This window comes from Eptesicus fuscus, chromosome 17 (genome assembly GCF_027574615.1).
Source record: "Eptesicus fuscus isolate TK198812 chromosome 17, DD_ASM_mEF_20220401, whole genome shotgun sequence".
Taxonomy (NCBI): domain Eukaryota; kingdom Metazoa; phylum Chordata; class Mammalia; order Chiroptera; family Vespertilionidae; genus Eptesicus; species Eptesicus fuscus.
The window spans coordinates 42,350,673-42,371,413 of NC_072489.1; the positions used below are offsets into that span (position 1 = coordinate 42,350,673).

Sequence of the window (20,741 nt, forward strand, 5' to 3'; positions counted from 1 at the left end):
GCAGGAAGTCAGATCCAGGTAAGGATGAATGAGAGCGGGACTGAGGCTCTGGCAGTGGAGGTGAAGAACAAGGGGCAGTTAGTTATGAGGATCCGCAAGAGTGGAAACTGAGCGGGCTTGGAGGCTCAGAGGTCAAGTGCATTTGGGAAATGAGTGACAAGGAAGAATTTAGAATGGCTCCCATGTTCTTGACTTGGGCAACAGGTGGTGCCATTTCCCAAGAAGAGCTGCTGAGGGAAGAGATGCTGCATTTAGATTCAAACAGATTGCATTTGAGGTCCCCGAGGAATAGACAGAAGGGGAAAGCATCCTAGTCAAGGCAGTAAGAAAACAATAAATATGACTACTATCTACATAGCAGTGTACAGCGTATCCAAAACTGTTACTGAAAAGTGAGGTATGCTTAGTGAAGACAATGAGGGGGCCTAACCGGTTTGGCTCAGTGGATAGAGCGTCAGCCTGCGGACTGAGAGGTCCCAGGTTCGATTCCTGATCAAGGGCATGTACTTTGGTTGCAGGCACATCCCCAGTGGGAGGTGTGCAGGAGGCAGCTGATAGATGTTTCTCTCTCATTGATGTTTCTAACTCTCTATCCCTCTCCCTTCCTCTCTGTAAAAAAAAAATCTAATATATATATATTTTTTTAATTTTTTTTTTTAAAGAAGACAATGAGGGGGATGGAGCCCCAGGGGCATTTATCAAAAAGTAGAGGAAACCACAGAAGGGTTTACCTTCTTGGAAACCCAAATAATGGCCCTAGTAAAACAGCACAAAATTCATTAAGGGGTGGTGATTGGTGTGCTCCTATGTTTTTCAACCACAGATTGCATTTTTAAATGGTAATTTTTCAATCCATGCTCAGTAATCTGACACCTGCTTTTAGTTAAATTGATCTCTTTCCCAGAGTCCGTGCAGGGATGTGTTGGCTCTGTGTTCTCACAGATTAAAGTCAGAATTCTCTTCAGTTGTCAGTCATTCTTCATAGTTTTGTGTTTATAACTTCTTCCTTATTTATTGGAGGTGGAAGTTCCTTTTTTCTTTTTTGACCTTTTATTTTGCTTTCAGTTGGTTTCAAAAGTTGGAAGTCAATTCACAATGTTCCACTCCCACTGTCTTCAACCAGAACAAATATTCTTGAATACGCTTTCTCTAAATGCAGCCCTCCAGGGGTTTCCAAGAAGGGAAATCCGTCTGGGGCTTCCTCTACTTTTTGGGGTGTGTGTGTGTGTGTGTGTGTGTGTGTGTTATCTTCCTTGATTAAAATATAAGGCCCTTAAGACCAGAGACAATATTGTATTTCTTTCCAGACTCCAAGTTCCCCCTATACTTGATATATAACATGTATTAAATACATGTTGAAAAGCTGTAACAAATAATGAACTACCTCCTCTGCATTGACATTTTGTTGACTTTAGAACAGGGCAGGAAATGATTAAATGGGATTTCAGTAACCCCGGCTCCACCACATGCCCCCACTAACCTTGCTTCCAACAGGGCCATCACTGGTTCAGTGACATGTTGGTTCAGACTGCCCTCTAGCCAATGGAAAGCATGAGTGGCATGGACTCTGAATCCATTCTGTGTACCAGTGTTGCCTAATTTGTAAATAGCCTGTACCTGTATAATCTTCCTTCCTGGAAGTAACGAGGTTCTTTCTGAGTTTGAAAAATGAATGCAATGTGTGTTCTGATATGACGTCATATTGGGTATCAGGGTATCTGGCAGAGGTTAACTGGAAGAGTCTGGCTCAAAGTAATCTGGTCACTGAAAAGAAAGGACTAACATAATTTAGACTTTGAACAGCCGTTAAGCAGACCAGTGATGGATTATAAGTCCAAACATACTAGGTGGCAACTACATTTCATTAATTCTAAGGTGCTGTTTATTTCACATGTTATAGTCTCTGAAACTGGAATATATTTTAAAACAGATGGCATCTTAGATTTAGAGAAATTCAATATTATAATAAGAAGTATAAAAGAATCCAACATGTCAATATTGTATCAGAGAAATATGACAAATATGAATTGATTGAATAGTGACTAAGCCTGGAATTTTCACATTAAACCCTGTAACAGACCAGAAAAAAAGCAGGACTGGCTTAAAAGTTAAAATTTGAATTTGCACTGACTATGGTAGAATTTTCAATGACTTGATAACAAAAAAGCCATCATTTATGAGCCCCTGCTAATTGCCAGGGAAAATACATACATCCTCAACTCCCTAACCTAAAAGGTAGGTGTTGCTAATTTCATTTTTTTTAGATGAAGATCAGAGAAAGTTTGGAGCTGCCTAAGGCCACACAGCTAGAAAATGTCAGGCATAATCAGCTTTCAAAACCTATTAGCTTTATTCTGTTCTATGTCCCTCCTGAAGCAAGCACTGACTGACCTGAAGATAAAAATAATTAGCTAAGACCATTTTTTTTTTTTTTTCAGTTTGAGCAACTGGGTCATCGTTGAAGATCAAACATATTCTTACGTGTTAGAAACTAACAGAGAAGATACTTAGGAAAGAGGAGCCTAAGCAAGCTTCTTGGATTTGGTCTCTAAGAGCCCTGAGAACTGGAAATTTATGGAGGGTTTTCATCCTAAATGACCATAAATATGAAGTTGAATGCAAGTTCACTGAAAATTCAGAGCTAGAACTGACCACTCTGAATATATTATAACTTTTTGTACTGGGTTATGTTAAGTAAGGTCTTTGAGACTTAATATTTGACATCACTAAAATCAAAGGTATTTTGTTCTAAACCTGTCTTGCTGTGATTGCAAATTTGTAGAAATACTATTTACCACATAGGACCTATGCATAACTTTCATTTCATCTCACCTGTCTTTCTCTTCCATCTCAACGTCAGCCTCAATCTAGCCCGAGTTTCCCCACCCCCCTAGGAAACTCTAGATTGAATTGTTCACTTCCCATAAGTGGGCCATTTCCCTCTAGTTATGGTCATGCCTGGTGCTGGGATCTTCCCCTTTCCCTTACTGGCCTGTTCCAATTCCATACTGATGTTCCCGATTGCCTTGAGCTGGGATGATGCTGTCTTGAACCTAAATTTTGACTGCTGTGTGCCCTGAGGCAGGGTTTAAAAGATACCCATTAGCCATAGAGTACTTAGTAGTTATTATGCTTCTACTTATCAGGACAATTGTGCTAATTATTAATGATTTTGTGCTTGTGCATAGGTACTTTTTGAAAAGACAACTTTATTGAGATATAATTTACATCCTATAAAATTCACCTGTTTAAGGATACAGTTCAGTAGTTTTTAGAATATACGAAGTTGTGCAATCATCACTACAGCCTTATTTTATATATATATATATTGATTTCAGAGAGGAAGGGAGTGGGAGAGAGAGATAGAAACATCAATGATAAGAGAATCATTGATCAGCTGCCTCCTGCACGCCCCCCACTGGGGATCGAGCCCGCAACCCAGGCACGTGCCCTTGACCGGAATCAAACCTGGGACCCCTCAGTCCACAGGCTCTACAGCCTGATGTTAGAATACTTTCATCACCACCACCCCCCCTAAGAAAACCCTGTGCTCATTTGTAGTCACTTTCTAGCCCTAAGCAACCACTACTCCACTTTCTGTCTCTGTGGATTTCCCTATTCTGATATTTCATATCAAGGAATCATACAAAAGATATGTGGTCTTTTATATCTGGCTTCTTTCACCGTTTATAGTGTTTTCAAGGTTCATTCATGTTGTAGCATGTGTCAGAATATATATCCTTCCTTGTTGAGGCTGAATACTATTCCATTGTACATAGATGTATAGTCACATTTTGCTTATCCATTCATCTGTCAATGGATATTTGGGTTGTTTCTACCTTTTGGCTCTTGTGAATTATGCTCGTAGGAACATGGGTGTACAAACGTCAGGTCAAGTCCCTGCTTTCAGTTCTTTGGGGTATTTGCCCAGAAGCTCAGCTCTACTTTTAAAGCTCCTTTCCCTCCCAGGGTCCCTGGAGGTGGGGCTGCCTGCTGGTTTTTGAACCATCCTTTTGTGGCAGCTGCTGCTCACAGCTGGGCCACTGCTGGGGTAGGTGCAGCTATTTTCTGGGTCACTGCTCTCTTGGGAATGCTCAGTCTTTCCTTGCAGCTCCTCTTGCTCTTCAACCCCCAAATCCACCTCTCACCTCTTTCTGAATAGGATGGCTATGCATAGTTTGACTTCTTATGCAAGAAGGCTCTTTGATCCTGGCCAGTGTGGCTCAGTGGTTAAGCATCAACCTCTGAACCAAGAAATCACAGTTTGATTGCTAGTCAGGGCACATGTCTGGGTTGAAGGCTCAATCCCCAGTAGGGGGCGTGCAGGAGGCAGCCAATCAATGATTCTCTCTCATCATTGATGTTTCTATCTCTCCCTCTCCCTTCCTCTCTGAAATCAATAAAAATATTTCTAAAAAAATGAAAGAAGACTCTTTGAGTCCCAACAAATAGATGAGGGTGGGGCAGGGAGAGATTTGTGATAGGTTATCATTTAATTTCATCTATTTATCTTATCCTAACTGTGGAGAGCCATCACTCACAGAAAGAAATTTTTGAGACTTGAAATAAAGTCAAACATACAGAGAAAATATATTGTGGAAGTAAGGATTTATTTTGTGAATGTGGTTCAAATCCTACACATGCTTTCAATTGGAAATAGAAATCACACACATAGGCTATTATATTAATGTCCCTGTTTTGAAAAACAACAGAAAATCAGCATATGTCCAAAGCCACAGAAAGAGTGAAGGCTCTACTACAGGGGTCCTCAAACTTTTTAAACAGGGGGCCAGTTCACTGTCCCTCAGACCGTTGGAGGGCCGGACTACAGTTTTAAAAAAACGATGAACAAATTCCTATGCGCACTGCACATATCTTATTTTGAAGTAAAAAAACAAAACGGCAAAAACGCCCGCATGTGGCCCGCGGGCCGTAGTTTGAGGACGCCTGCTACTGTATGGCTAATTAGCCCCGACAAAAGCCTGTGTGGGCCTGCTCTTGGTCCTGCTGACGCGTGGTTTACCGAGAACTGTACAGGGTATGAACACCGTGTTTGTGCCCTTGAGTTTTCAGGACCCAGCTCCTTTTTGTCAAGGGATTTGTAGATTTAAACAAATGTCCATCAGGTTTTTAGTGAGTAGCGTTTCTGTCCTACACAGAATTTAAAATGAAGAGAAAGACTGTTGGGGAGTGAGAGGAAAAGCAATTACTTTGAGTCCAATTGTTAAAAGAGAGACGTTCGTTCATCTAGGAAGAAGGCGCAGCTTGAAAGGTGGGGGAACGTTGAGAAGCCCAGTAACCAGGGGTTTGGCCTCTAGTTCCCTGGGCTCCACCAGGGGCTTCAGGGAAAAGTTTTGCAGAATGGTGGTGAGGAAGAGGAACAGCTCCACGCGGGCCAGGCCCTCGCCAACACAGGCCCGTTTTCCTGGAAGGAGGAAACATTCCCATTAGTGCGCTCCAGATTCAAATCCAATAGCTCATGTTCAAATACAATATGCCAAACAAGACAACAAATACAACATGCCCCTAAGCGCCATGGAAAACACCGATCAGAAAAGGGAACTTTATCAACTGCTGGAAGCCAATTCTTTGTCAGTATATATCAAAGTTCTCTCAAGAAATGTTCCCTCTTTAGTTGGGTTGTCCTCCTTCTGGGTATTTAGCCATAGGAATGAGAGATGCATCTATTAGGATGTCACTTGCATTGGTATTTATGGTATAGATGAGTCAGATGAAAACTGTATATCCACCTATACGAACTAATGGAATAAATCCTTCTGCATTTCACACAACGAAACCTAAGTATGTTGATGTGGAAGATTATTTAACACCACAGTCTGTCTTTTATCACAACAAACTAAGTGAAAATAAATTACCAAAGATTGTACAGAATGAACCAAATTTTATTTTTTAAATATACATCTATTATGTATACTTAGACAACAGTGGTTATCTCTGTAGAGTGGAATGGCAAGTAATTTTTATTTCCTTCTCTTTTTTTGCTTTTCTGCATTTTCCATCTTTTATGTTGAACACTTATTATCACTGTAATTAGAAACAAAACATCTTCACTGTTATCTTTTAAATACTTAGCAAATGATTGAATAAGATAAGGAAAAAGAATATGTGCTGACCAATCCTGAATTGTCTTTATAACCTTATGGGAAATAGTAACTGGGAGCCAACCAGCTCTTGAAAAGAGGCAAGGGTATGTGGGGCTCAGGTTTCAGAGGGGAAGAAAAAAATATGAAGTCGCCAAGTCTCTTTGATGGCCTCTGGCTCTAAGAATCAGAAAGTTAATAATCATTAATAATTTTAAAAGAAGAAAAAAACTTGTACATTTGTTTTGGAAAAGTCAATATTACAAAGGGGAAACCAACAGATAAGAGTCTGCAAAAGCAGGTCCCTTTGTCACCTGGTAACATGTGACATTTGAATTGGCTCGACTGACTTTGGTTTCTTTAAAAACTGGCATTATACTCAGTCACCCAACAACAAAACAGTCCCTGGGTGACTTCCCTAATCCTCCCGGTGTACAGACTAAAGTGGCTCCACACAGTTACATCAGAAACTGTAACGGTTTCACATGATCAACTTTGCTATCATCCAGGGATTACTTAGTTATGCCAAAATCTCAGTGAAGCTAAAAAGTTGTCCAAAATGTGCATGTGTATGGTTTGGATGGATTTATTTGTATTTACCAAGGGAAAAGGGTATGAAGTAATCTGTTTTCCTGAGCCTGCCATTTTTATCCAAAAAATGGCCTGGGTCAAACTTCTCTGGATTGGGGAACTCCTTGCAGTCCAACAAGACGGAAGACAATAATGGCAATACCGTGGTGCCCTGGAACCAAGAAAAGAGAGAGGACTTGTACTTTATCGTGCCTATCCTTGATTCATTAACAAGGCTAACACTCTTAATTAGTAGATTTTTGAATAGGACTGAGCACTCTTAAGCTTGCCTGGTGAGTGACTGTCTTGAGTTATGGCTATTTTATACATGCTATTATCATACAATACTTATTGAGTAATAAGATAATTCTCTTTGAGAAGCGTGATGCTGTGATCAATGTGAGATAACCCGTTATTGTTGGTAAATGGGGTTTGCCACCCACATTGTCTAGACATGACATTTACTGGAATTGCTGCCTCAAATCCGAAGAGTCTACTTTTCTACAATTTTTCCTTTCTGAATTCAGGTGTGAATGGAAGAAAGTGGGATATGAAAACTTGAATCTACTGAATCAGACTCCACGTCCCTCATTTGAAAAATGGGGTGAGGTAACGAAAACACAGGCTTTCCTCCTAATCTAGAGATTTCTGTGAGGCTTAAATGACAAAATAATATTAAAAGCTACCACTGTGCTTAGCTAGCTGTTTATAAAGTGTATTTAATTCTCACTGCAACTGTATTGAGCAGGCTCTCTTCTTGTTCCCAGTGTATAAGTGAGGAAATCGAGATTCAGAGAGGAAAAATAACTTCCTTAAGGTTACACTTTTAGCAAGTGGCATACTTAGAATTTGTCCAAGTTCTATCTGATCATAAGCACCTGTTTAAGTGAACGCTGCCTTTTTTCCATTTTCACTTTATTTTCTATGTCCTTAAACATAATTTTAGGATTATTGAAGAGGCAATACTAGTACATGCACATGGAATAGAATACCCCCAAAATATGTACAAAAGGGTATAAAGTAAAAATAAGTCTCTCTTCTTATACTCAAGTCCCCTGGTTTTCTTCTTGGTGTAATTACTGTTACCATTTTATGCTATATCCTTTGGGAGATATCTTATGGATTTAAAAAAAGGACATTCACACACATATGTCCTCCACTATTTTCACACAAATAGTAGTATCCTATAGTGTGCTGCAGCTTGCTTAGTATTCCACTTTGTAGAAATAAAGGAAGTTTTAAAGTCCTTTGTAAATGAACATTTGGGGGTTTCCCAATCTTCAAATATCACAAATATTGCTGTAGTAAATATTCTTATTTTATAGAAAATACACAAAGGATAATTTCCTAGTAGTGGAACTACTCTTCAAGTTGTATGTATGTTTTGAATTTTAATAGATATTACCACATTGTCTTCCATAGAGGTTATACCAATTTATACCACTAGCAAAACTATATGCTCTTTTACACCCTGCCAACATATTATGATAAGTTAAAAGAATTTTCTTTAGAATTATTATTTTTATTATATTTCATTGTGTGAGCATATTTTTACACATTTAAAAATCATTTGTAACTATTTTTACTCAAATTTTAATTTTGTTTTTCTTGTTCTGCATCTGTTGGTTTTTGGGTTTGTTCAAACTGACTGTAGGAGTTCATTTTATTTTCTAGTAATTAGTCCTTTCCTCTTATGAACCATGCAAAATTTCCTCTCAGTTTGTCATTTACCCTTTAACTTTGTTTATTTTTCCAGGCAGATTTTTCTTATTTGCATATAGCCAAATTTATCGATTTTTAAATACAGGGCCCTCTTATTCCTCTCTTTTTGGGTGTTGGGAGTCAATGTTTGAAGTCTTTCAGAACTCTGAAATTCTCAAAAAAAAGTCATTGCTTTTATTCCTAGTACTTCTACAGTTTAATATTCTAAGTGTGTATATTTGAGCCACCAAGAATAAAGTTTCATGTAAGATATGAGGCAGGGATCTGTTATTATTATTTTCCAACTCCCCCAAGAGTTTTCCAACCTCTGTTGAATATTCCATATTTTCTCTCTAAGGGGAAGACACCTTTATCAAATACTAAGTTTTCATGTATAATTAAGTTTATTTCTAGACTTTACTAGTATTTATTTTATCTGTCTTTTCAAGAAGGTATATTACACTGCTTTAATAACTGTGACATTGTATTACATTCTAACATTTGGTAAGACCTATCCCTGATTATGTTTTATTTTTTTATCTTCCATATCAAATTTAGGATCTGCTAGCTTAGTTCCAAGAAAATCTGGTTGATATTTTCATTGAGATCTCATAAATGTATAATTTTTTTTTATTTAGGGATAACTGCTATTTTTTTACCCAAATACAGAATAAATCTTGTAATTCATTCAAACATTTTATATCTCTCATTAACATTTCAGTTTTCTTTTTATAGATCTTGAATTTTTTTGTTCAGTTTATTCCTAAATATTTTATCCTTGTTTTTATTAATGAAAACTTATCTTCATTATATTTTTAAAATCATTTTTATTTTACATAGGTAGAAATCGATTTTTTAAATAATAATTTGTACCTAACCACTGAATAATTCTGTTTTTGCAATTGTGCTTTGGCTAATTTTTTTTTTTTATTTCCAGGTATAATTATATCATTTACAAAGTTTCTTCTTTCTTTTAAATGTTTTATCTCACTATTTTTTTCTAATTCTACTTGCATAATATTAGTAATGGTAAATAGCCTTGCTTTATTACTACTTAGGAATGCTTTTTATCTTTCATCAATAAGCATGATTGGGAAATAGGGTTTTTTCTGGCTAAAGAGATGTTCATCTATTCCTACTTTATTAAGGGTTTAAAAAAATGAAGTACAAATAGGCAGTTATAAAATAGTCACAGGAATGTAAAGTATAGCATAGGGAATATAGTCAAGAAAATTGTAATAACTATGTATGGTCCCAGGTGGGTACTAGACTTATCAGAGGGACCACTCTGTAAGTTATATAAATGTCTAACCACTATACTAATGACTGAAACTAATATAATATTAAATGTCAATTATAATTTGAAAGTAATTTTTAATTAAAATGGCCATTGAATATTACCAAAAGCATTTTCTGTACAAATGAGATTATCATATGATTTTTCTCCTAAATTTTATTTATATGGTGAATTTTATTAAACTAGATTTCCTGGTGTTAAACCATTCCTGTGTTCTTAAGGATCTCAATTTGTTGGTGATATGGGGTTTATAATGTGTTGTTAGACTTAATGTACTAATATACTTTTGCATTGATACTTTTAAGTAAGATTGGTGGCTGTTTTGTAGTATTTTTATTCTGTTTTGCAATATTTTGATCAGGTTGGCACCTTTTCTTCCTCTTCTATGCTCTGGAACTATTTAAATGTAAAACCTAAGCCCCTAATCACTTACAGGAGACTGACTACATCCCTAGTGAGCATGTACGTTTTGGTAAGTGCTAAGTGTTCTACAAATGTTAACCGTCAAGAGCAGCAATATCTCCAATGTCCTATACATAAAGTTCTGGGAGGAGAACATGTGGGTGAAAGAAGATGGACACTGGCTTAATTACCTTAGAGCTACAGACACATTTTCCACTTCCCCCTTTTTATAATCTATCCTGAAAAATCAGGTTTCAGTTCCCGTAAGATTCTCGTTAATGGAAATCACTGCTCCCAGAATGCATTCTATATGAGAGCAGGAGGGGGCCTTGGAAGCCCCAGGTCAGCCTCCCCCGTCCTAGGAAGGCAGAGACAGGGCTACCGAGCTGCAGAATGACCTGAGGGTGCCCTGCGTGGCAGTGACAGGTTTCAAACCAAGGCCATCTGACTCGGACCTTGTGTGCTTTCCATTACACACGACTGCCTCTCTTCCTGCAATGGAACTGAGAGCCTCTCACAGGCCCCCTGAGGGACCGTACCACCCCTTCTGTCCCGGTCCGTTTTCCCAGACACATCTAACCTTGGGGATGACATATTGTCTGAATTTCGTGTCCTTAGTCACGGCATGTGGTAAATTAGAAGGAAGGAGGGAGATGTATCTTTGTATCTCATTCAACACAGCCTCTGTGTAAGGCATCTTCATCTTGTCCTTCAAGGAGGGCTTCTGGTTTCGTCCAATCACACTGTCAATTTCTTCATGAACTTTGGCTGCAGAGACATGAATCATGAATGCCACTCAAGCGATGTGTTCCCTGGGTACCTGGAAATTACCCGAAATGCTTGCCATGTGCAACAGAACATGGCCTCGAAAAGGTTCCCAATGTCAAAGACTTGTTGTTACACAGCCCATTGCTCTGCTCCTGGTGGAATTTCTCTTTTCTATTTTGCTGTAAATGCCAGAGACTTGCTGAAGGAAACATAAAGGCCGGATTCACTAGGTCCTCAGCCTCCTGGCTTCATTGGTTTGCTCTCATGTACAGGTGAGGCAAGGACCTTTGTAGCAGGGATTATGGCTTAGCCCATGATTCCTGGCAAAGCAGCTGTAGGGGGAAATGTTGGATCCTCACTCTAGTGGGAGCTTCTCCTTTGCCACCTTCACCCAGTCTCCTTCAAGTTCTGGGGGGTGGTAAATACCATTTTGTTGAGCAGTATAAACACTGGCTCATAAGGCCTGTGCTCTGAAATGCGCTTGAGAAAACGAACCTACCAAAATCTCATTTTTGAATGTTGTTATAGCACAGCTAAAAAACCCCCTTTGGAAATAGGGTCCATTTTCAAGTTGGGAAAACAGGGGCCTGAAAGATTAAATGACTTGTTTGAGGTCACACAGCCAGGTATTGACAGGCCTAGGATGAGCATCCGGCATTGGTCCCTCATCTAAACAGGGCTTACTCTTCGGCATTGCATCTCATATATAAGACTCAGGTTCAGAAGTTCCTCTGCTTCCAATTTAAACAACAGCCTTTCAGTTCTTAAAGGTGCTTCTTTCTTATCAGCATTATTAGATAGAGTTCTCATCTACAAAAGCAAAACCACATACATGGCCATTTGCATGGTGCTCTAAAGGCAGCCCAGAGGAAGCGAAGCAGTCGCTGTCAGCAGTATCTTCCCACCCCCGCCCAGTGCCCTGATCCCTGAAATGTTGGCTGTACCTTCCACCTCTGGATGTTTCATGAGGAGCAGGAGCCCGTATCTCATGGTGGAACTGGTGGTCTCTGTTCCTGCCACAAACAAGTTGGATCCACAGATTGCCAAGTTCTCCAAGTCAAATTCAGACATGGGGTTGTGTTTCTCCTGTAGATGGTAGAGTTAACGGCTATAGGAGTTAAAAAGAAGGCAATGGCTTATCAGAGCTCCATAATCACACCCCTTTACTAGTAATAGGCTTCATTTTGTGCACTGTCATGTAGTGGATAGAAAAAGAAAAAAGTCAGTTGTGGATCAAAACTCCAAGGTTCAATCCCAGGTTAGTCAATGAACAGATGTGCGCCTTGGGCAAGTTACTTTACTCTCTACTCAGTTTCATCATCTGTGAAATGGAGATTTAAAAAAAAAAAAAAATAGAACATGCTCCATAGGCTTATTATAAAGATGAAAAGAGTTAATTAATGGGTGGAAGCCTCATATATACAAATACTCAGTGAACGGTATCTTCTTTTATTATATTTAATTATTATATTATTAATATTATTATATTATTTTATTATATTATATTATATTTATTATATTTAATGAAAAAGACCAGATGATACACTCTATGCAAACACAATGTAGAGAAAGCACTGATTTATAACTGGTCTGTTTCCTTCACTTACACTGACTTAGATGCTCTCAGCCCCACCTTCTCCCATATGTCATTCATCATTATAATGGCATTTCTAATATGAAGACTGTACTTGTAGGACACTTTTACTCGTAATTTTTTACATGGGGTCTACAAAGTGTGTAGACAATAAATTGATCCAGGACTTAACAACAGTGAGTGAGCTTCCTATTTTAAAATGATTCTAGTAAAAATAATAGGGATTAAGTCTTCGTGGATGTATCCCGCACACCTGGCATAAAAACGGGCACTGAACATTTGAATGTTTAATGCTGTTACACTAGTTAATAAAATTTCTGTATTCCTATATATTTAAATTATTTTCATTGCTGATGATTTTAATACCATTGGTTTTTAAATTTGAGGAAAGTACTAGAGTACTTGTTTTTAAATTCGCTTTATTTTTAAAACTCTGAGTCGTTTTTCTTCACTCAGTTTCTTTATACTACATCCCTTCTATCCATTTCAAAATGGAATTATTTCTGCATGTGGAAATCTAAAATTTTAGGTACATTGTCGTTTCCTACCTATAGTCCTTGTTGTCTTTATCTGGAATCAAGAATATTGAGTATGTAAAAGTCCCTCACAAGAGAAAGTTCAGTTCATTTTTGTTGTTATTGTTGTTTTAAACATTTTTAATGATTTTTAGAGAGAGAGGAAGGGGGAGAGAGAGGGAAACATTGATGTGAGAGCAAAACATTGAGCCTGACCAGGGATCGAGCCTGAAACCTGGGCATGCGCCCTGGCCAGGAATCCAACCAGCAACCCTTCAGTGCATGGGACACTGTTCAATCAACTGAGCAATACCAGCCAGGACAGTTCAATTAGTTTTTACAAGTCTTTGCTGCTGAAGAGAGTTAGGGAGAAAATGGAAATGTTAACATACATTTTATGTATGTTCTAACTATAATTTCACTAACTAGGATGAATTCCACTGTTTTATTTAATTCTTAGCATAAGCCAAATCTATTATGCAATAAGAGTATAGAAATTTAATATTAACTTAATTTAAAACAGAATGAAACAAAACTTATAGGAAAGCAGAAACACTTCAAAAAAACTTCTATTGATAGTTATCTTACAGGAAAATAGACGTGGAGAGGAAGTTCTATTAGTACTGATAATAGTGTGCCACATTGCCATAAAAATCAAGAATTACCTCCATGGTGTGACCGTGCTCTCATGCACTCCCATGGGAGGGTAAGATACGGTGTTGGAGAGAGACAGCGCATACAGTACCTGCTCCATCTTGCTGAGGAAACAATCGATGTAGTCTCGAGGGTTATTCTGATCCAGGGACTCCTGATGCTCCTTCACTTTTTTCAGAATGAAATTTTTAACATTTGTCATCCTTTTGGAAAATGATCTGTGCTCTCCAGGGAGATGCTTTATGAGTTTTGGCCACAGATTGTACATCTGAAAATGGGGGGAGGGGGAAATACACTGGAAATTCAGTTTGTTAAGAGGAAGCAGAGCTCCGAATGGACTGCCTAACCCTCTCTGTGGTCTGGCCAGACGGAATCCCTTCCTCCAACTTCCAAGCAGAAGAGAAGGGAGGACAATCACTACATACAGGAGAGCGGCCCCTGCCCATCTCCTTGCTCATCCCAGCTTTGGCCAACCCCTGAGTCATACAGGAGAAAATGGGCACAAGGCCCTTAAAAGAAACACAGGCAACTGAGGATGTTTTATCTGTCCCCTTTTGTGTGGGTAAAGCCATAGAGGCAAGCAGAGGGCAAACGTCCAATGGTGCTGGGATAACTGCCATTGCACCCATTTACTTGACATACGTGGAGGGAAGGTGACAATGAATGCTGACATCAACACTTGTTCCTGGAATAGGTGAGCTCATAGCCTGGACCACTGAGATCAACCACAAGTACAGATGCAGCCTCAGCCTTACCTGGATCCATGGAGAGCTTAATTTCTTAGAATTTTCATTTAACAAACTCATCAGGTAAAGTAACTTCTCATCGTCATACTGGAAACGCTCGTTGAAGAGGGTGGAGCAGATGACATTGCAGGGAGCAAGTGAAAGGATGAAAGTAGGGTCAAAGGGCTGAGCTGACATGAGAAACGAACAACTCTTAACATTAGGATTTTCATCAAGAACAGTACCTTCTTCCTGCTCAGATTTATACACAGGATGTATTTCCTCTAAACTTCCCCAAATTAGGATGTAAACACCTTCTAATAATGCTGATACTAGATAGTATTACATTATGCTACTAATACTATCGATTATATTATTATACTAGAGGCCCGATGCACGAAGATTCGTGCAAGAATGGGCCTTCCTTCCCTTAGCTGCTGGCACTGCCTCCACTCTGGCCGGAGCCGCCTTTCTGCTCTGGCCCAGAGCTGCCTTTCCACATTCCCATGCTGCCCAGAGGCCCAGAGCGGCTGGCGTGGTGCAGAACGCCTGTGTTTCGCCATGGCAACAATGCAAGCATCCCGCCCCCAGCTGCTCGGCACCTGTGTATGCAAATTAACCTGCCATCTTTGTTGGGTTAATTTGCATACTCACTCCTGATTGGCTGGTGGGTGTCACAAAGGTACGGTCAATCAGCATGTTACTCTTTTATTAGGTAGATGAATACAGTACTTTCATAGTCATAAGAGCAACAAGTGATATTATAGAGCATTTACATGCTGGATACTGTGTAATTGTCCTGCAAACTACATTATTTAACTCTCATTTGGAGGTTTGACTTTTTTAGCTCCATTTTTCAGATGTGGAAAGTGCATCTTAGAAAAGTTAAGAAACTTGTCCAAATTTACATAGCCAGTAAGTGCTGAAGTTGGGAAATGAGTCCAAACTAAAGGTCGTGAGAGTCCTAACGAAAAGCTCTGCATCACCTTCTTCCCACCCCTTTTTCCTAGCCAGCTCCCTATTAAATAGAGCAGGCTGTGGACCACGGAGTGATTCCCAAAGGAGGAGCTTTGCCTGGGGCGGTGTGTGCAGGAAGTCCTCTTGCCCCCAAAGGGTTGATCAGTGGAATTCACCCTCTGTTTTTCTGAGCTCCTCCACCAGGTACTGGGCTTCCTCCTGGACCCTCTCCTCGATGCTCCTCTTCCCCATCCCGAAGTTCCTCAGGGTCATGAGGGAGAAGCGTCGCATTTGCTTCCACGTCTCTCCATTACTGAAAAGGATTCCTAGGAAAAGCAAGGAGCAGGAACGTTGGTGTCACAGAGTGGGATTTTCCTTAAAGCTGATCTCTTTCCAGTGCCCCTTAGCAGGGATTCAGCAAATGGCAGTTGAAAAGCACAACCTATTCGGGGTTTGGGTGAAATATTGGTCACAAAGAAAAGAGAACCCATGCTCTGGTCAACAGGGGGCAGAGATGATGGAATGGGGCAAGGGACTCATTGGCCAGTGGAAAACATTCCCAAATGTGGGAGAGCCCTCTGTCTGGTTTTCTTAAAAATGGTCAAAAGTGGTATGTGTTCTCACAAACTCCTTTCCTGAGTGTCTGTTTTTATACTTCATATTCCCCCAACTTGTGGTTTGGTTCTAGCTGTGATTTTTCTCTATGAGAGGATAAGCAAAGCAAAGCAATATAGGATTTAGATCATATTCTTCCATGAATTTACTACAGTGAATGTTAGCCTCATCTGAATAAGAAGAAAGAAAGGAGCAAAGGAACCCAGTATGTCCCATACCAATGCTTTTTAATTTCTTCCTCTGTTCAAAACCTGTTACTTAGTCTGAATTTCATATTTCTCCTAATGTGCCATCAGTTTCATCGGCATGTTGTGTCCTCTCAAAAGTCAATGCACGTTTGCTGCTGCTAACTGATCTAAGCAAATGATCTACTAAGACTGGAATATCAAAACACACACCAACACCTATTTAAGGATTATGAACCTGAAGATGTGACCTATGAGTATCACATGGGTTAAACAAAAACATCATGACCTGTGAATATCACACAGAGGATCAATAAAAGCTCGCATAACCACAGAGCAGGAGTGGAGAGTGGCACTTAATGACTGACACTTTGACTGTATCTCTCAGACTGAAGTTTGATCAAAAGGGGGGAATTGTTAATAAAAGAAATACAGGCCGAAATGGAGTCACTTTTGCTAAGCCAGTCACTAAACCAAAACTTAATAACCTGACTGCAGTTTCAGCCTCTCCCAGGAGAGGAATTTTAAACCAATCAGCACAGAATTTCCTGATCTATTCCAGCAAGGTAATCTGCATGATAAAACTCCTGCCATTCCCTTTCTCCAAAAAAAATAGGCGACCTGTCCTAAAAAGAGTTATTTCTTTCCTTTTGCTATTAACTCCCCTCCCACACCCATCTATTAAAACCTTCCATTTTGTACAACCTCTCAGAGGTCTTCCTCATTGATATATGGGATGTTGTCCAATACATGAATAGCTTCATAAAACCAATGAGAGCTTCAACTTCACTCAGTTGAATTTTGTTCTTTAATGGAATTAAGTTTACATTTCTCCGGGACTTGCAATTTTATAATTTTAAGTGGTTTTGAGGTATATATTACATAGATTTCTTTACATATATCAAGTATTACACAATAAAAATAAAAACAAAGATGAAGCTGGCTGTGCCAGAAATACCAACTATGGATTTAGAAGGTTGGGGTTTTGAACCGAAGGCTATCAACTGATCTCTCAACTTTCAGGGAGTAGAACTAGAGATTGAGTTCACTCATGTAATCAATGACACAATCCATCATGGCCATATAATAACTCTGGACACCAAAGCTCAGGTGAGCTTCCTGGTTGGGGAACACATCAATGGGTAACATTCTGATTTCTAGGGAGAGGACACAGAAACAGAAGCTCTGCATTTGGGACCCTCTCAAACCTTGCCCTCTGTGTCTCTTCATTTGCATCCTTCATATGATAAAACTGTAATTACAAGCTAGCACCTTCCTGAGTTGTGTGAATTATTTTACCGATTATCAAACCGGAGGTGGTCATGGGAACCCCTGAATTTTTCACCAGTTGGTCAGAAGTATGGATGAGCTGGGAACCCCTGAACTTGCGGCTAGCAACTGAAGTGAGCTTAGTGTTTTGGGGGATAACGCCCTTAACCTATGGAGTTTGCACTAACTCAAAATTACACTGCAGTATTGTAGTATCTAATCAGTTGCTTGGTGTAGTTCAGACACTTATTGTTAGTCATTTTTTGCTAAAGAAAATGAACCCACATTTGGATTTGAAACATACCGTGTCCTTTTTGGAATTCTGAAATAATTGGAATAGGTCCTCTGCCAAGGAATTCATCACCCTGATCGATGAGAGCTTCCTTCACCGCCTCATATCCATGTAAGACCACAGTGGGCGTGGGTCCAACATACAACGTGTAAACAGGGCCGTACTCTTTGGCTAACTGGAAAAAGATTCAAGCAGTTGTGTAAACACTATTGCAAAATCTCTCCACTGGAGACTTGGGTAGAAATTAAGTAATAATTTATATGTAGCTTAGACTTTGCCCCATCCACTGCATTTTAGAAATTTAACCCAGGGTATAGTCATGGATTCACCCTTCCCTTCATTTATAATATGCAACCATTAAGCAAATATTTACTAAGCACCTGTGCTGTGTCAGACGCTGTGTACAGCCCAGGAGCCCCCACTGAGTTTTGAGTCTAGTGAAAGTGACAGGCAGCAAACTGTCAAACGATATTTGCAATACAAACTGAGCATAATTCTATGCAAGTGATAGAGTGTACTATGTTGGATGATAATGGGAAAACTTAATAAAACAGAGAGGTTAGGAATCTATGAGGAGGTAAGATTTAAGGTTCAACTAAAGATGAGAAGGAAGCAGCCAGGACATGAAGTTGTGGGGAGCTCACTAAGCAGGTATGAAAAAGGAAGAAACCTATATATTTACGATAGCATTAGGTTACCCTTGCTTACCCCCCTTCCAAGAAAAAAAAGAGAGTATCAAACTTCAGTAGGAAGGCAGGGGAGGGTTGGCGGATGTGGGGGGGAAGAGGGGGTAAGAGATCAACCAAAGGACTTGTATGCCTGCATATAAGCATAACCAATGGACACAGACACTGGGGGGCGGGGGGAGGAGGGGAATGGGCCGGAGGGTGGGGGAGGCTGGGAGGAGACATATGTAATACTATTTGTAATACTTTAAACAATTAAAAAACAAACAAACAGCCAACAATTGGAGTATGGTTTTCAAACACCATTCTGCTCTCTACTTCCATAAGTTTGACTATTTTAGATCCCATGCGTGAGATCATGCTGTATTTGTCTTTCTGTGTCTTATATATTACTTAGGATAATGTCTTCTAGGTTCATCCATGTTGTAAATAGCAGAATTTCCTTCTTTTAAGGCTAAATAATATTCCATGTGTGTGAGACAGAATAGGTGATAGCAGATAGATGACAGATACCCCACATTTTCTTTATTTATCCATTGATAGACATTTAGGCCGTTCAGGAGAATATATTCTTGCACAATGAACTGCTGGTGATAAAATCTTTTCTCATATTTGCCAAGGAATGAATGTCAGTCAGGGTAGCAGAGCTGGGCTGTATCAGAGCGAGATGTTGGGGAGGGGAGTGAGGATCACGACACCTCCTATAGATCATTTAGTGTAAAATAGACGCAACAACAATCATCATATAGGACATTTGACACATTTTTACATTTGCTGGGCTTGCCTTTCAGTGTTATATGTTGAAGGGATTGGAAGCCTTTCAATTAAAGTAAGTTCTGATTGCAGAATTTTCTTATACACTAAAATCCAACCTATATTTCTGGTCAACATACCTCACTCCCTGATTGAAAGTGTCCAGTCCAGAAAGAAAGAGGATGTATGTCTTGTGATACGAAGCAGACACCCCAAAGTGCCTCGGTGGTGAGTCAAACTAAGAAAGACTGAGGTGGGAGAGCCAGCCTGCCTGCAGTGGTCTCAGGGGCAGAGCCGGAAGATGAAGATGACCCCCTTTCCTGAAGATGGCCGCCCCAGAATGAAACCCCCTTACCTTGCAGAGAGATGCAGGGATGTCCTTCAGGTTTAGCTGCATCAGATTCCCAATGATGGGAAGGGGAGTTGGGCCCGGTGGTAGCCGTCCCCGTTTGCGACCTTCTTTCCACGCCCAAAGGAAAACCAGGCAAATGACAAAAATAATAAAAACAGGAGTAGTGATTCCCAGCAGCTCCATCTCAGCTACTCGACGTGAGGAACTGTTCGATGCTTGTTAGGAAGCAAAGTCTTGTGCAGGGGTGTGACTTGGCAGTTCTTGGATTTGGAAAAAAATACACCAAGCAAACAAACAAAAAACCCCCTGGAAATTGATTTTGGCTTTATATACTTTGCTGAAGCTTGCGATCAAGAAAGACTCATGACCTCTCCCTCTCATTAACAAAATCTGCAACTTTGGATTTTCTAAGCATCTTCATTGCATGTACGTTTCTTCTTACAGCACGAATGATTTATTAACTATAAAGTTGCATTTATTTTTTTATAATTTTCTGAAACTGTTCAAATAATTAAATTGATAAATTTGAAAAGAAAAAAGAAATCATATATCCTGAGATCCGATTTGGAAAAACAGAACTGTCAGAGTCGTCTTCCACAAACATCATTTTTTATCATGTTTCTCATCAGTTAAGAGTCTACTACGTCCATCAACAGATGAATGGATAAAATGAAGGTAGTATATATACATACGATAAAATATTAGTCACTTTTAAAAAGGGATGAAGACCCATAGCCGGTTTGGCTCAGTGGATAGAGCTTCGGCCTGTGGACTGAAGGGTTCCAGGTTCAATTCCAGTCAGGGGCACATGCCTGGGTTGTGGGCTCAATCCCCAGTAGGGGGTGTATAGGAGACAGCTGATCAATGATTCTCTCTCATCATTGACGTTTCTCTCTCTCCCCCTCTCCCTTCCTCTCTGAAATCAATAAAAATATATTTAAAAAAATAAAAAGGGATGAAATTCTAATATTTGCTACAGCATGAATGAACCTTGAAGACATGATACTAAATGAAATAAGCCAGACACAAAGTACAAGTATTTTATGATTACACTTATATGGAGTACTTAGAGAAATTAAGTTCATGGACATGGAAAGTAGACTAGAAGTTGCTAGGGCCTAGGAGAGGAATAAATGGGGTGTCAGTGTTTAATGGGTACAGAGTTTGTTTGGAATGATTAAAAAAGTTCTGGAGCCCGGCCAGTGTGTCTCAAAGGTTGAGCGTTGACCTATGAACCAGTTCACATACCTGGGTTGTGGGCTCAATCCCCAGTAGGAGGCACGCAGGAGGCAGCTGATCAATGAT

The 20,741-nt window shown here is 39.6% G+C and overlaps 1 protein-coding gene across 1 annotated transcript; it reads right to left on the reverse strand.

The window, feature by feature from the left end:
- Positions 1-5,243: 5,243 nt before the first annotated feature.
- Positions 5,244-19,696, reverse strand: LOC103288471 (cytochrome P450 2C44-like). The gene is made up of 9 exons (XM_008144176.3): positions 19,440-19,696; positions 17,658-17,820; positions 15,461-15,610; positions 14,358-14,518; positions 13,694-13,870; positions 11,784-11,925; positions 10,652-10,839; positions 6,702-6,843; positions 5,244-5,425 (listed from the first exon to the last, which is right to left on the reverse strand). The coding sequence occupies exons 1-9, from the start codon at positions 19,617-19,619 to the stop codon at positions 5,244-5,246; spliced, it is 1,485 nt and encodes a 494-aa protein (XP_008142398.2). The 5' UTR covers positions 19,620-19,696.
- Between the last annotated feature and the right edge of the window lie 1,045 nt (positions 19,697-20,741).

Bases quoted from the DNA above. Each gene is read 5' to 3' on its own strand.
- LOC103288471 (XM_008144176.3), bottom strand. From the start codon at position 19,619: ATGGAGCTGCTGGGAATCACTACTCCTGTTTTTATTATTTTTGTCATT. The intron at 17,821-19,439 runs GTAAGGGGGTTT...ATCTTTTTCCAG, and splicing joins TCCCTGCATCTCTCTGCAAG to TTAGCCAAAGAGTACGGCCC. The intron at 11,926-13,693 runs GTACTGTATGCG...TACCATCTACAG, and splicing joins TCCTCAGCAAGATGGAGCAG to GAGAAACACAACCCCATGTC.